The sequence below is a fragment of the Acinonyx jubatus genome, chromosome A2 (assembly GCF_027475565.1).
Source record: "Acinonyx jubatus isolate Ajub_Pintada_27869175 chromosome A2, VMU_Ajub_asm_v1.0, whole genome shotgun sequence".
NCBI lineage: Eukaryota > Metazoa > Chordata > Mammalia > Carnivora > Felidae > Acinonyx > Acinonyx jubatus.
The window spans coordinates 76892501-76909122 of NC_069383.1; the positions used below are offsets into that span (position 1 = coordinate 76892501).

At 38.4% G+C, this 16622-nt stretch overlaps 1 protein-coding gene across 6 annotated transcripts in view; it reads right to left on the reverse strand.

Moving 5' to 3' along the window:
* DMTF1 (cyclin D binding myb like transcription factor 1) overlaps window positions 1-15876 on the reverse strand; it is a 44866-nt gene extending 28990 nt beyond the window's left edge. For 2 of the 6 annotated variants that reach the window (XM_027071791.2, XM_027071787.2), the window contains exons 1-4: window positions 15720-15876; window positions 6357-6479; window positions 4873-4989; window positions 2976-3098 (exon numbers count right to left, since the gene is read on the reverse strand). In XM_027071791.2, coding sequence (XP_026927592.1) covers window positions 2976-3098; window positions 4873-4981 — 232 coding nt within the window. In that variant the 5' untranslated portion in view covers window positions 4982-4989; window positions 6357-6479; window positions 15720-15876. The other 4 variants (XM_027071789.2, XM_027071788.2, XM_053218523.1 and 1 more) reach the window with 4 other exon arrangements.
* Between the last annotated feature and the right edge of the window lie 746 nt (window positions 15877-16622).

Consider the following 16622-nt stretch of genomic DNA (forward strand, 5'->3'; position numbering starts at 1 on the left):
GATAGTCTCTGGAGACCTGGGAAGAACAATTTTGGTGAAGTGACAGAGATGAAAGCCAGACTGCAGTGGGTTTAAGGAAGAATGGGAGAAGAAATGGAGGGAAGTATATGGATTCTTTCAAAGTATTCTGCTCTAAAGGAAAGAGGAGAAGTTGGAGGGGAGCCCAAAGTGGGCTAACAGGACTTCTTATTTTAAAGAAGAAATTATAGTAGGTTTCTAACACTGATGGGAACGATCCAGTAGAGAAAGAAAAGCTAATGATTCACGTGAGAAAGGAAGAAATCCTCCAACAATGTCCTTGAGTAGGTAGAAGGGATGGGATCTAGTAAAGTGAAGGGCTGGCCTTAGTGAGAAGAAAAGATAGGAACATACGGACACAGATTCATATGGACAGATTCATTTGTAGTGGTGGAAACTGGCAGAAATTATCTTCTGACTACTTCAACTTTCTCAGTAGGGTAGAAGCAAGGCTATCAGTTGAGAGTAACAAAGGTAGAGAAAATACTGGAGGTTTCAGGAATGTATGAAAGTCATCTCTGAGTGGGAGAAAAAACCATTCATTTGTTAAGTGTGGCGTGACTGGCAGGCAACATTATGAGCCCACCTCAAGTTAATGATCATGAATTTAAAATAAGATCATTCAGCTTGCTTGTGCTGTTTTTCAATTAGCTGTGCCAGTATAGACATAAATAGCCAGGCATATTTAACCAGGATTGTGGTTTCACTAAAAACAATGAAGTGAGAGAAGGAAAAAAAGGATTTGAGGGTAAATGCAACAGTGATTATAATGATTAATTATGAGCCAAACCTGGTAGGGAGGAAATAAAAGATGGGAGTGGAAAAGGAACAATGAAAAAGTGGTTAAGATCAGTGGGTCCCTGAGGGGCAAAGGATTCCAAGTGTTAGAGAGGATTAGAGAAAGTAACCTGGAAAGAAAGAAAGGAAGTATTGGTACAAAAACAAAGTCTGAAGTAGATCACAAACGGACTCCACTTAACAGGTAATACCAAAGGAGGTAATGGGACTAATTAATGAGGTAGTATGGAGAACAAAAGACAGAAGAGGATAAAGTATTGCAACAATCATCTAAATGAATAACCACCAAGAGTTGTAACTATGAGTAGGGAATGGAGTAAATGTGGTGACAGACAATAACAGTAAGAAGTTGTAAGTGATTTAGAATGATTAACATGAGAGTTAAGATTTTTTAAGGAACAAATTTTTTTTATCAGTTTTATAAAGCATGTAAAGAAAACGTGAACATTAAAATGAAATTTGAAGTTAAATCTTTAAAAACTAGTATTTACCTCCATCAAGTCCAGCAAACAACGACTTGCCCATTCAGTCAGTCCCAGATGATGGTGATGATACAGGACTTCATTTTTTTACGTGACTTTTTAATGGAGAAGTTTTCCTACGTTGATTTTATCAACATGCTTTTTACAAATCTAGGGAACAATACTTCAAGCCCACTTTTCACAAATTTAGTACTACTGTAAATATTAGGCTCTAGAACATTCTCCATATGTGATGATGCTCTGACCCCACAGCAAGTAGCTCAGGTCAGTACGTCCATATTATCATACCCAGTTAAGTGAAAGAGGGTGTGAAGGGTTCAGTGTGACACCGTACATAGAATATAATAGCAAATGGACTTTGAACCTACAGTCATGATCAAGGTACTCAACTTTACCCAAATGAATTAACCAGTCTTAATTTATGTCAAAATAATCCCTCAAAAATTCTGGCTTAATAAAATATTTTCATCTCATTTTATGTCTTGGGGACATAATGTACAGCATGGGGACTATAGTTAAGAATACTCTATGGTATTCTTGGAAAATGTTAAGAGAACTTATCTTGAAACTTTTCATCACAAGAAAAAAAGTGTTAACTATGTGTGGTGGCAGATGTTAACCAGACTTATTATGTTCATTCCACAACATATACAGATACCAAATTATCATGTTGTGCACCTGAGACTAATATGTTACATGTTAATTATATCTGAATTCAAAATATTCTAGCTTGGAAAATGTCCATATAGGATTGTATCTGTATAGACATGCCAATCATGGCTGAATCACAACCTAATGATGGTCAAATTAGAGGAGTTTTAAAAAAATCGTATGAATCATCACTAGGAGTAAAGATCATTTAATTGGAAATACATATGTCTGTCTACGTCACTGGAAGCAATATTAGCAATCTTAACATTAATACTGTCTTTCCATAAAGTCTCACAGTAAACTGAAAATGGTTTCTGTTCAATTGGATAAACAATAAACTCTAAATAAAGAGTACACATCTATGTGTGAAGACAAAGTCTGCCATGATGAAAACCTAATCTTAGTTTTTTCCAACTGGATGAAGATGTGATTGCGCTTGATGCTGAGTGCAAAATCAAAGTTCTCAAAGACCAGAATGCTTGGGTATGACTTTAGGCAAGTTATTGTATCTCTCCGTGCCTTAGTTTTCCTAAAAAATTTATGAAACAGGGATCATAATACCTACTCTACAGCATGCTTTCTCAATGAGGGCAAAATATGCTTGCATCTAGGAGGGGTGTGTGTGGAAAAAAAGTATCCTCTTTGTTATTAAAACGCTACATACATACAGTACATTAAAACACACACACACACACACACACACACACACACACACACACACACCAGTGTATCTGTGGTATTACAATTTCACTGGGGAGAGCATGATCAGGAGAAAATGTCTAAAAAAGCTTGGGGTGGGGAGGGTGATAACGGTCAATGAAAAAGGCTGAAAAAATTCAAATAGGCAACATATGCAAAAGCATTTAGAGCCATGCCCACTCATTAAGTATTAGTAAAAAGAGGTTTTTTGACTAAATGAAGAGAAAAATAATGGGTCTAAGTCTACCTTGAAATGCCAACCTGATCTCGCACAAGCTAAAATCAGATTTCAAAAGGGAACTGCGTTCTTCGTACATGGTGACTTACGTGGAAGTGCAACAACTGATATGCAAGGAGTAGAATCATCAATACTCTGATCATCCTCAGAAGACAGACAAAGCCTTTTATGTGGAGGTTCAGTACTATCTTCTGAGTCTATTTCATCAGCTTCTAATGAAACAAAATAAAACAAAAATCTCAAAAATCTTCAAACCAATGAAGAAAAACCCACATCTTCAACAAGTGTGAAACAATCTTATCTATTTGCTCAGTTAACCCAGTTGTGCAAGTAGGACCCCCAACGACACTGCCGTCTCTATCCCCAGTGCAGGGCCTCAGCTCCTATTCTTATGACAAGAACTATGAAGAGAGGTGCTACTTTTTAAACATCACACTTTTGTACTACTAACTATCTGTCTTTCCAAATATTTCACATGCAAAGACAGGGCTGGTTATTCAATTCACTCAGTTATTTACTGAATGCCTACTATGTGCTAAGTGCTGCGAACAGAACAATGACAGATACCCTTGACTGTCGAGGCACTCACAGGGTAATAGAGGAGATGACTAAACCGACAATTTCAAAATTGTGTTCTAAGAGCTATGCAAGGGGAATGAAGAAGGTTTCATGGGCAGAGGGGAGAGGCACTTAATTTAGACTACAGGTGAAGGTTTCCCAGAGGAAGTGTGTTGAACTGGAAAGAACTTGAATGAACAGAAACCAGGGGAAAATGAATATTACTGGCACTAGGAATAATTATTTGTGGTGACAGTACAGTATGAAAAGCTTAAGGTGTGTTAGGAAAATGAAGACAGCTATGAATTACTAGGACATAGGTGTATGAAATGTGGCAGGAAGGGAGGCTAGCAGAAAAGCTGACATGGTAGGAGGCCATCACTGTGTTCTAAAAACCATGTGAAACTTAAAAAAAAAAAAAACAACCTTCCTCCACTACTGAGCATCATGACCAAGGTCAATGGCAGTATGAAAGATGAATTAGCAGGGAGACTTGTTAAAAGGCTACTGGGGCCTCCCAGGTGAGAAATGAGACTCTAAACTAAGAAAGGGGAACTTGAGACCAAGGAAGCAATGGACTCAAGAAACAAAATACTATCAACAAGTCTTCATGATAGAATGAATGTAGGAGATGAAAGAAGGGTTTATTCCTACCACATTTATGATCTGGGATACTAAGTAATGAAATTGAGAAAGAAAGAGAGAACCAGGTCTCGGAATTTTGTGAAAGATTTCAGTTTGGAACATGTGATATTTAAGGTGTCTATGAGAAACACAAAGAATTCAGAATAAAGACAGAAATTTGAATCATTTTAATAGGTAGGTGGTACTTAAAATCACAAGTTTGAATAAAATTAGCAGAAATTAAGTATTGAATGAGAAGAGAAGATAAAACCTAGGTTGAACAAAGATAAACTTAAAGCAAAATGAATATAAATACGGAATAGGTAGAGAAGTGACAACAAAATCACAAGCCTCAGCCTCTTGAATCTTAACTGATTACAGATAATGATATTAAATCTTATTCAAATAGTCACGTAAAATCCTCTTCTACAGATTCTAGAAAAAATTGACAGGATTGCTTTTACATTTTTCAACGTGCTATATACACTGCCGGCACCAAATGATATCAAAGAGAAAGTGTTAATTCCAGTTAATTCATCATCTTTGGAGGCCCAATGCATTCTACTTACTTATAAAGTAGCTACGAAAGTCAAAAAAGTTCAAATTTATGGCAAATTAAAAAAATATAAAGGTATATTTTAAAAACATAAAAATATAAATTAAGATTAATTCATAAGCCAAAAAGAGAACTCCCATTTCTATTATCCTAGCCCAAACTGTCAATCAGGGTAATAACGATCAAAGGGAATGTGAAATCCAGAAATCCAGAAAGATCCATAATTACATGTCAGCAAGTTTTCCTACCATTCTGAGGGCAATGAAGAATGAGGTTCCCGTCTGTGTCCTGAGTCAAAGTCACAGAGTTCACAGTTTCTACTGTTACTGTGTCAGAATCCTCTTCAACTGTGCTCATACTCAAATCTACATAATAGATTTCAGATTTAAAAAATTACTCCCAAATATGAACATAAAGTAGCCCCCAACTTCCCCCACCTCCCCGTAAAAAAACCCTCACAATTTATACGTGCTATATAGTGCTCTTTATGTGAAATTCCAATGGCAGCTCAGACTTGAAATTTTTCAAAAGGTTATATCCATGATTCAGAATAAAATGTAATAATCTGCAAGAATCTGCTTCTCTAAATAAAAACCTACAGCATTTTTTTAATGTTTATTTATTTTGAGGTGGGGGGAAGATAGAGAATCCCAAGCAAGCTCCAGGCTGTCAGCGCAGAGCCCCACGTGGGGCTGGCTCTCACAAACCGTGAGATCATGACCTGAGCCAAAATCAAGAGTCAGACACTTAACTGACTGAGCCCCCATAGCATTTAGTTTTTAAAAAGACTTGTTTTTACCACATCCAATGAAAAAGACTCTGTTCCAAGTTGTTTCATCAATAAAATATGAGGTCTTATCAGTAAAACTCTCACCACTTTTTATTTACTGGCAACTTTGATACATTCAAATAGGTGTTTAACTTCTGATTTTTTCAGAAGATGGATTAAACCTTTTATCTTAGAAAGCATCGATAAATCTAAGAATTACTTCTCCAGAACACTTTTTACAAGTATTTAAGCTCTATTATTAGCTGAAACTAAGAGCACTAAAAAATTATTCTCATCATTTCCCCCCGCCCTCATAATATCAAAACAAGTACATACATTCATCATTGACCAAATTGCTTTTTAAATGGATATAGTGCAAGGCCTTCTTTTGAAATAGAGAACTGATTTTGTTTAGAGGGCCTTCACCTGCTATTTTACATATATATCATTTTCCTCTTGTTCAGACAGACTGAATGATCAGAGTCTCACAGTATAATACCTCATGGCTAACAGAAGGAAATGTATTGAATTAAAATCAAGGGCCTGGCTGAAGTATTCCAGTTAACTTTATAATGTTCAATGAAGTTTTTCCCTTAATACTCAATTTTGTTCTTGTCCACATACTTTTTACCCACTAAACAAGAAGCCATAAGGCTTGATGTGTACTACTCACTCAGTATTTATTTGGTTCCTATACACAACATATTAGTCTGCTCATATATTTACCATTTATTTAAGTGCATTTTTGCTTGCCAGAAGAACTTAAGATCTATTGATATTTACAGGGTGAAGACCCAGTGATTCGTTCAGGTTTTACCATACAAATCACTGCCTTAAAAGGACATCATTTTGCAATGATAAAAGACGACAGGTCCCAAATTCAAGATAAATAGAAATCACAATCTAGTTATACCAAAACTTGTAAAACACAAGGTGACATCCTTGGAATAAAGGCAGGCTTACCTAGAAAATAGATGGATCAGGTATAGCCCTTCCCAGAGAATCAAGTCGCCTTCCCTTAGACACCAGCATCACTTTCATGTTATCCAGATTGCTTCTCGCCCATATTCCTACCTCTGCAACACTCTGAAAAAGTAACAGCATTACACAATAAGGCTTAATAAGAACAAACAACTGTGTGCTAGCCGTATGCCCTGGACACTCTAGCCTCAATCCTCTGTGATGTCTTAACTAGAAAAAGAATGACAAAAACCAGAATTCTTTTCTTTTTTTTTTTAATTTTTTTTAACGTTTATTTATTATTGAGATAGAGAGAGAGAGACAGAGCATGAGCATGGGAGGGGCAGAGAGAGGGGAGACACAGAATCTGAAGCACACTCCAGGCTCTGAGCTGTCTGCACAGAGCCCGATGCAGGGCTCGAACTCACAAACCGTGAGATCATGACCTGAGCCCACGTCGGGTGCTTAACCAACCGAGCCACCCAGGCGCCCCCAGAATTCTTTTCTAAACAGACCTTTTAGAACTCAGCCTCTAAAAGTATTCCCCAGTGAAAGGCAGAAATGATGAGATCTGTACCCATTAAGTTCATTTAGAGGCAGTTTCTCAACCTCAACAGGCAAACAGTCTCAGAAAAAATAGGCTAAACTATGGTACCAGTTCAATGAACTGTAGACCAAGGTATGTGCAACATGACCCAAGATGTAGAGTGCCACAAATGTTACCAGTAACTGTATTTTTTCTTTGTAACAATTTACTAACACTTCTTTATACATAATACCGTAGTTCATCCTAAAGCATTACAAACAGTATCCTTCCTATCTGTGATCAAACCTGCCTACAGATCTGTGGAAAAAAGAAACCCTCAACAGTTGAGCCAGAAAGGTAAATTACAAGCAAGCTCTTGAATGCAATGTGAAACTTACAAAATCTGAAATGATTTTTAAAGGTTTGTTTCAATAAACTCCTCATTATCATCCCAAAGCTTCAACCAAAGAATCAAAAAGTACAGCAGGATTCGAGATTCAAGGGAATGATTCAGCAAAAATTAATGATTAACATTTCATTTTAGCAATGTTCTAATTAGAACTCATCTCCAAGATGGTTATATTTGGAGAATTGCTACTCATAAATAAGTCTGCAGTGAAAAGGTAGAGAGATCCTACTAGGGTCAACTCCAGTCAACTATTAAATTTCATGTTTTTCTTATTTCTGAATCCATTAAATTTTCTTTAAAAGGTGGTAATACTGAAGATAGAGAAATTCAATTCTAAAAAAAATCCATAAACTTACCAAAAGCAGAGTTCACTCTCTTTGTGTATGTTTGTAAACGTGTATACGCTACAGTGTACAAGCAACTTATATTTTGCTTTTTAAGAATTAATTCACATTAAAAAGTATGATGAAACCTAACTGAAGCTAGGTACCTAACTGAAGTTTTCTGTATCACTTAGAATTTACACCATATTAAAAAAATGACATTATTTAACAATGACCCTATCGATGGACATTTATGTTTTTCCTAATTTTTCATTTCCTTAAAACATACTGGAACATTTATATACTCTATTTCCTTGAACATTAATGGAAATTATTACATGAAAGAAAATAACAAAATTTAGAACTTTCTAAATTTTTAAAATTTTACTTATGTATTTTGGGAGAGAGACAGAGCATGAGCAAGGGGAGGGGCAGACAGAGAGGGAGAGAGAATCTGTACTGACAGAGTGGAGCCCAATGTGGGGCTTGAACTGTGAGTTCACGACCTAAGCCAAAATCAAGTCGGATGCTTAACTGAGTGAACCATGCAGGTGTCCCAAAATTTAGAACTCTTGTCACACTGAGACAGGGAAACTGTAAAGGACCTATGAAAAAGAGCTGGTTTCTATTCGTTTTCCTGCTTCTATTTTTGCCAATACCTGCACTCCCACCTTACACATGCCTTGATATATGTCCCCCTTGTAAGGGTCAAGGAGTTAATTATTTGACGTCTTCCACTACAACTGATAACAACTTTGAAGTGGCCAGGTGAGGTCCTCATGAAAGTTCTCCAAGACCACTGACTCCAAACACCTTGACAAAAGACCCTGGCTCCAGAGGATAAGTGACTTATGGAGGACACCTGAGCACTTGTCCTTGTTTGATCAGTTACTAGAAGCCTGAGAGGACATGTACACCAGGCCACTATCCTTAATAAAAACTCCAGACCCCCCCAAACAAAGATGAGACTCATGCTCCTTTTCCTTTCTGAGTCTCCCAGATGCTCTGTATCTGCTGTCTCCAATATCTTCATTAAACTCTGTCCTCACTTCTTGCTGGCTTGAGCCTGATCTCCATCCTGCGTGAAGCTTACAACCCTTTTGGCTGGTCCTGTGGGACCCCTTCTGAGTCCTCTGACCTGGCCTGCCTGCATCAGTTTTCCAGAAACGTTGTTCAAATTTATATCCAAACCAAGGAAGTATAATCTCTATTCCTGGCAACTGTTCTTTTGTTAAAAAGAAAGCACAAAGCAAGAAACAGCACAAGACTTCATTTGATAGGTGCAAAATAGTCACAGGTTTAGCATTTTAATCAATGTCATCTCAGGACCCAAATGAATCCAAAACTCTAAGAAAAAATAAAGGCAGATTTGAGGCAATATGGAGATAAAGTGCGATAACAGTGTAAGAAAAAAGGGAGTCTGAAACAGCTAGCTAGATGCAATCAGTATTTCATTCTTGACAAGCTGTATTGATTACAGGTGATTCCATGCAGTGTGCGGTGTACCAGCTTTAAATAAGAAATCTGGGTTCGGTTTTTAAAGTTCAGCAACTCATGTTTGAGACTAGTAAATGGTTCTAAGGTGCTGTGCAAATTAACAAGCATATGTGGTCAATCAACAAATATTTATCACGTCTACTATCTACATGTTAGGCGCTCTCTAGGCACTGGGGATATGGTAGTCACTTTTATTTTTTTACCATCTTGCTCTCGACTCATTTTCCAGGGGTCTCTCCCATTTCCCACCATAGTTAGAGCTACAAGGTCTAACTTAAATATCTTAAATATTATTAACATTTAAGAAACTGATCTGGTTTTACCTTCAATTATTTTTATTAGGTAACACATTTACATGATTCAAAATTCAAAATATAAAGAGGGTTATACAGTTTAGTCTACTTCCTGTTCCAGTTCCCCGGTCATCCAGCCCCCCTCCCTGTATAGGTGAACTCATCAATTTCTCAGGCTTCCTTACACTTATCTTATGCATTGAGAAGTCAATACAGCCCTCCCTATTCTTCCTACACATCCTCTTTTTACAGAAATAGTATCATACTACCAACACTGAACAGTACCTTAAAGGCTACTTTCCACTGCCTCAGCAGCAAGATGAGGAGACATCACTACAGCACACAACTGCAAGGTAGCCAAAGGATTAGCAATGGCAAAGTCCCTAAAGTGGGACTGCTTTGGCCTGTTGCAGGAAAAAAAAAAAAAACAAAAAAAACAACCACCCCACAGCTGGTATTGCAGAGGCTTTCCATAAAGAGGGAGAGCAGTTGAATTGAAGGTTGGAGATAAAGACTGGGGCAGATCTCACAAGGCCGTACAAATCCTTGGACGATTTTCAGTTGAGGAATATAATTTACATTTTTAAAAGATCACTTAGACTGCAGTATGGAGAATGGATAGGTAAGTCAGAAGAGATGAAAGCAGTCAAAGGAAGGAGGCTGGAAAAAGGATATATTTTGGAGGTAGTGTTGACAGGATCTGCTGAATGAAGAGATGATGGAGATTAAGAGAAAGTGAACTATCTCAAGCTGTTTCCTAGGCTTCTGGCTTTAACAGCTGAGTTTGGGGGCACTTAGATATATTTCATTACGTATTTGCATTACTACTTGTATGAATAAAGTTATAAGACATTCAAATGAAGATATTAAGTTGATAGGTGGAAGCTGGAATTCAACAAACAGGATTAGACCTATCAAGACAAACTTAAGTTGGTGGCATGCAAGTACTTTTTAAACAGAAGATCGCCCAGAGAGATCGTGGTACAGAACGCTTATAAGGGAACATTTATATTCGCATTTAAATGATAAATATATTTCTTTTCATCTAAAGCTCCTAATGAGTGAGAACCCTATTTAACGTAGAACAAAAGAACAACTCTGGATCTAGTGTTTAATACAGAATTCAAAGAAATGAATCCTTCGTCCTACTTCATTCTGGTATTGATGGAAAGTTCTTATTCAATGGATTATCTTAGACTGGTGTTTTCATCAACTGAATCTACATACAGGTATAACTCATTTTATTACGCTTCACAGAAAGGGAGTTATTTTATAAACTGAAGGTTTATAGCAATCTTGCATTAAGCAAGCCTATCCACACTATACTTCCAACAGCTCACTCAGGTCTGTGTCACATTTTGGTAATTCTCAAACGATTTCCAACTTTTTCATTATTACAGTTGACCTTTGAACAATACATATTTGAACTGAATGTGTCCACTTATATGTGGATTTCTTTACAATACAGTACTGTAAATGTATTTTCTTAGCCACGTTTTTCCTCTACTGTAAGAATACAATATATGATACATTTAACATACAAAATGTGTTAATTGACTGTTATTATTAAATCTTCTCGGCAAGAGTAGGTTATTAGTAGTTTTGGGGGAGTCAAAAGTTATACATGGATTTCTGACTGCCCAGGGGGGCATCACCCCTAAGCTCCCATTGTATAAGCTCCTAAGAACTGTATACTGGCTGTGGCCATCTGTGATCAGTGATTAAGACTAGCTGAGAGCTCAGGTGATATTTTTTAATATAGGCACATTGAATATACATACAATGCATGTGTATACACATTGATTTTTTTGACATGCTATTCACGTTTTTAAATGAACTACTGTAAAGTATAAACAGAACTTTTACATGCACTGGGAAACCAAAACTCATTTGACTTGTTTTATTGCAACCTTTACTGCAGCAGTATGGGATTGAGCCTGCAGTTATTTCTTTTTTAAATATATATATTTTTAAGTTTATTTTGAGAGACAAAGGGGCAGGGGGTGGCAGCAGAGAGGGAGGGAATCCCAATTTGCACTGATAGTGCTGAACTTGATGCAGGGCTTGATCCCACGAACTGCAACATCATGACCTGAGCCAAGATCAAGCAGGAGTCGACGCTTAACTGAATGAGCCACCCAGGAACCCCTCCTCTGTAACGTTTTTGTGATGTTCTTCCAAACATACTGTCACATCTTTTAGAACTTTTTTGCACTTATTTTTTTCGTAGTATTTTTCACTAGGTCTACTTACTCTTCCACAGCATTTTTAATGAGTACTTAGTATCTAAGTTTACCTAACCATGATCCTATAAATGAACATTTTTCTTTGAGGTCATACTATTATAAAGACCTCATACTGACCACCAACATACCGATCATTGCATATAACTAATGCCTTAGGACACGCTTATAAGTGGATTTGCTTAGTAATATTTAATAAAGATGTGTTTGAAAATAATCTGAAAGAATAAACCTCCTTGCTAATTAGAAAGTCTTAGTGGAAGAGAATAATTAATACTTGTATCCTCAACATGTGTACACAGCGGGCTGGCAGAATAGAAATCTGCAGAATATTGATTTTATTCAAGATAGGAATAGGGACTTGAGGTTGAATGCTTCGGATTGTTGTTCCAGGCCCATGGGGATTTGCTTTTCTGTACACTTTGTGGAAAAGTCTGAGAAGCAAAGCTACAAATGAACATAAAGCATACGAGACTAAGGTAACAAATGATCACTAATAGCTGAGTTTTAGTGGCAAAATATAGCTGTATGCCATATCAATAGTTGTTTGTAGAGTTTATTTTAATAGGCTTTAGTCACTTACGCTTTGATTTTAACTACGGACAATTGAAAACAATGTCTAAGAGATTTCTTGGCAACATGGTTCATTTCAAGGTGTAGCATTTCATACCTGGTCTGGCAACAATGTTGCTTATTAAAAAGAAAGAATACTTTTTACCCAGTGCATGATTTAAGACCTTATAATATGTATTTGGCTACATTTAAAAATTTTATTCATTCAAAACTGAGCACTTCATGCAAGGTACCATTAGAAGCTCTTTAAATGATGGTAAATAAAGATCAGTGTTCACAACCCACTGCTGGAAGAATGGCCTGACAACAGTGTACATAGCCAAAATGACAGCTAAAAAAAAGGAACGTGTAAATAAATACAATTAAAAACTGTTCATAAAGGGCTCTCCAGTGTGCCTTTTCCTGACAGCTTCTGGGATTCAGTCATGGAGTATCTTCCCAAAAACTTGAAGCAGCAGACATGTTAAACAGGTTCCTTCTTTTATTTATCATTTATCTTTATGGAATCAAAACAAAACCAAAACCTATTTGTGATTTCTATTACAAGGATTTTCTTCACAAAATGAAAAAAAGAGGGGGCGATGATAGGAAAGCACACACAAACATTTAATATATCTGTACATTTAGCATACTTGGCACAGTTTATCATTTTCTCAGGTCACTTCATATCCTTTGAGGACAGAAAAAGCTTTGGAACTGAAATTACAAAGCATTTAAAGGTACAGCAATTCAAAAAAATTCTTTTATATGGGGGAAAAAAGTGCTGACGATTAGGGCAGTAAGAGAAAATTGACTATTAAAAAGAAAACTCCATTCCAGAAGACAGATTACCATCTCCTGTTAAATAAGCAGCCTCTAAGACATTAGAACTCTTCCTAAACTTCATTGCTATTCGAAACTTTTGACGTCCCCGCAACAAATGAAAGTGTGTGTTCAGTGTGATCTAGGACCTCAATACTTCAAAAAACTTCCCTGCCCCACTAAATTTTTAACATCTATGTGCCAGGTTGTAAATCCCTAGGGATGCTCGTGTTTCACATTAGTGCATTCATCTTCACAGGTGTTAACTTAAGCCAATGTACTTAATGGAGCATGACAAGAGCAACTGTTTATAATAATGAGAGGTTACTGTCAGGACATACAAATTTATTACAACGTTAATAAAAACTATAGGGTCTGTAGATGTTGGAGAGACAAGTGAAGTGAATAAAAAGAAAGGCATTATGTGGGGGGAAGGGAAGGACTAGTTTTGTTGTTTTCATTTCAACAGTAACTAGCCATTTCTAACCTTACAAATAGGCTTCTCTCTCTCACTGCCTCAGGGTGAAAGGAGATAAACTTGCCCCATCTTTAAAGAAAAAGAAAAAGCCAGTAAAGAGAAGTGAACTTAAAAAAGACTCAAGGGGATATGTCTTCTTTTGATAAAATTCTATCAGTAATCCTTTTCCAGCCACACTCTGCTTCCAAAGATCGAATCCTAATTCCAAAATGTTCTTGTGATTGCTTCCTCTCAAAATACTTTTAAAATCTCAACATTCTGAAATATAGAGTATATATTTATTCATCTAACTGCTCAAAGTATGAACTTAAAGTTCTAAGCAAGAATGCAATGCCCAGTACTTACTGATTAACTGTAGATGAAGACAGGGCAATAGCATTGTGGCTCCACCATCTAGCTCAACTGCAATCAATTAAAGAGATTCACGCAGAAAATGCAGATTCTAGATCAGTCCCCAAAAGCATATTTTGGTGTGAGCCTATCAACTAAAGTGGTTAAAAAAAAAAAAAAATTAGCTTTTTGGTGGCACATAAGTGTATGGAAGTAAAAATAATGAGAAATAATTATCACAAAACATGAAATGTATTTTTCTTCATAACTGTATACAATTTTTCCCCCTGACAAATTCAAGCTGTTTTTTTGCCCCTGGTGAATGAAACAACTCTCACATCAAATTTTACACCCTGGCAATTTTTTCCTAAGGCTGAGGGATTTAATTTTAATTTTTTCTTAAAACAACTAAATTTCTGTATCTGAGCCTAACAAATCATCTCTTATCACTACACCTTCTTAGTAAAACGCTACGTTTTCGGCATATTATCACCAGAGTCTTTAAATGTTACAGTGGTGGTAATTACTCAAATTACTAACCAGAAAACAGTGATACTAAAAAGCTGGGAACAAATTTAAAGCCAGCTCACAGAAAGAATCCTAATGGGAAAATATGAAAACCTTTGAAAAAGAAAAAAAGATTTTCCGTTTGTAAAACTTTCAACACAATGGAAGAATATTTTCTCAGACTGTAGCTTAAACGCTATAAATGGTTAATCGTCTTTCACGAATTAAAAAGTATAATTAGTACAAGATCAAAAATTTCGAAACGGTATATTCTATGCTGACAACATTGCATATTCGAAAGTCACCCTACAAAATACGCATTTTATCGGATGTCCCAACAAGCTGCCTCGCCTGTCAGGAGGAACACAGACGATCAATCAAGTTATGAGAAAAGCAACCACACACTGCATTTGAATTTCCAAATTCAATGCAAAGTAGAGATAAGTCCTGACTTATATTTCATGTAATTATAACCCTCCCCTTAACTTCACTGAATATTTTTATTATAAAAATACATGCTGTATCATTCAACTGCATACAACGGCATTTGGCCACCTCTACTGTCCTATCTATGCCGGAGAATGGGTCAAAACAAAGTATATTTTTAAGGACAAGAAGATTAAAAAATTTAAAAACTCATTCAGAACTCAACATATGACGATTACTACTTTGCAGACGCATTTTACTGTTCCCGGCTCGACTAGGGCACTCTCACTCGCAGTTAGTCCCTGCCCCTCCTTCTTAAAAGAGCCTGACATATTATGGCCAAGCAACCCCGATTCCCTCGGCACGGGCCTTGAATAGCAGAGCCAGAATGAATCCCAAAAGATGGAAGAGTCTAAGACGCAAACAAGGTAAAAGAAAAAAAAGGGGGAGGGGGGACAAGACCCGCCCAACTCTCTCAAGCCCACCTCTCCTTCAATGGACTACCTAAACCTGAAAAGGAAATAAACAAAAAAGGAACACCAAGAGAAAGCAACTAAGGCTCCCTTACTCTCTGCATTCTCGGGCCCAATTCTCTACCGAATCTCTCGGCTCGGCCCACCCCACCCCCAGGGGTCCCGGCGCCATTTAGCTCCTCCGAAGCCGCCGCCATTTTCCGCCCCCGCCGGATCGCTGCTGCGCCTCGGCGGCCGCTCGCTACCCCACTCAGTAGCCCGAGCCACTGCCGCGGGCCGGGCCCCGAGAGGGAGGCCCTGGCCTGAGCGTGCGGGAACGGCAGCTTCAGCGTCACGAAGGCCCAGCTCCGACCCCGCCCGCGGTGCCCGGGCGCCCAGAGCCTGCGCCGGCCGGCGGGAACAGGATGGCAGCAAGGGGGCCGGACAGGCTCCACTGGGCGGAGCGGCCCTGGCGGCGGTTGGGACCTGAAGGTTCCATCGCACTTACTTCCTGTTTTGGGTCCGGGCACTTTGGAAGAACCAGGATGGAGGCTCCAAAAAATACCAGGATGGAGGAAGCAGCCACGGGCAAGAGTGGCTGCAGCTGGAGTGAGCGAGCGCGACGAGCCACCGGAAACGGAGCTACGGCCGCGCCCCGCCCCCAGCCCCCGCACGCTCCCCCTCCCGCGCTCCGCTCCCTCGGGACTGCTGTGTCTGTTGGCTGCTCGCGTCACTTCCGACCAAGTCGGAGCGCGAAAAAAGGTCTCGGGTAATTGGAGCTTCGGTACCGTTCTGGGTAACGTTCGTTTGCGGTCCGCAGCTTCTCTTTTCCTACTGGGAAACCTCGGTACTGACAATTCCGCTGCTGATGCTGTAAAGAAGGCCCATCTTTCTTGGGCGTAACTGTGGTCTTTCTGGCTCTGGTGGCAGTGGCGCCCCGCTGGCCGAGTTTCATAAATTCGCAGAGCTCAGAGCGGAGACAGCCGGGTGTGGAACGGAGTGAATGCCGTGTCTAGATGCAAAAGAAAGTTGGAAATTCTGTGTGGCCCTTCACACTTAGTTTGCGTTGCCCTAGGCGCTCGGTGTGAGGTGTTCCCTCTTTGGGCGTGTGATGTTCTGGTCAAATGTATCCTTTGTGAGCGAAGGAAGGTGCTACTACAATGCACAGTCCGTCCTGAAGCGTAGGTTTTCTAAGCCAGCTGCTCTTGAGTAAGTGGGAAGCTTTTAGGAAGGACCTATACTCGGACCGAGCCCCTAGACCAGCCTTTTAGAAGCTCTATGAGACCCTGGCAGAGATTTTGTTTGTAGAGTTTTAAGGCGTTGAAAATCTTTTGGTGTAGTGGTGTGAAACTGTTACAACTCTGTATGATTCCGAACTCATTTACTTGTTTATAAAACTAAATACGTTGTA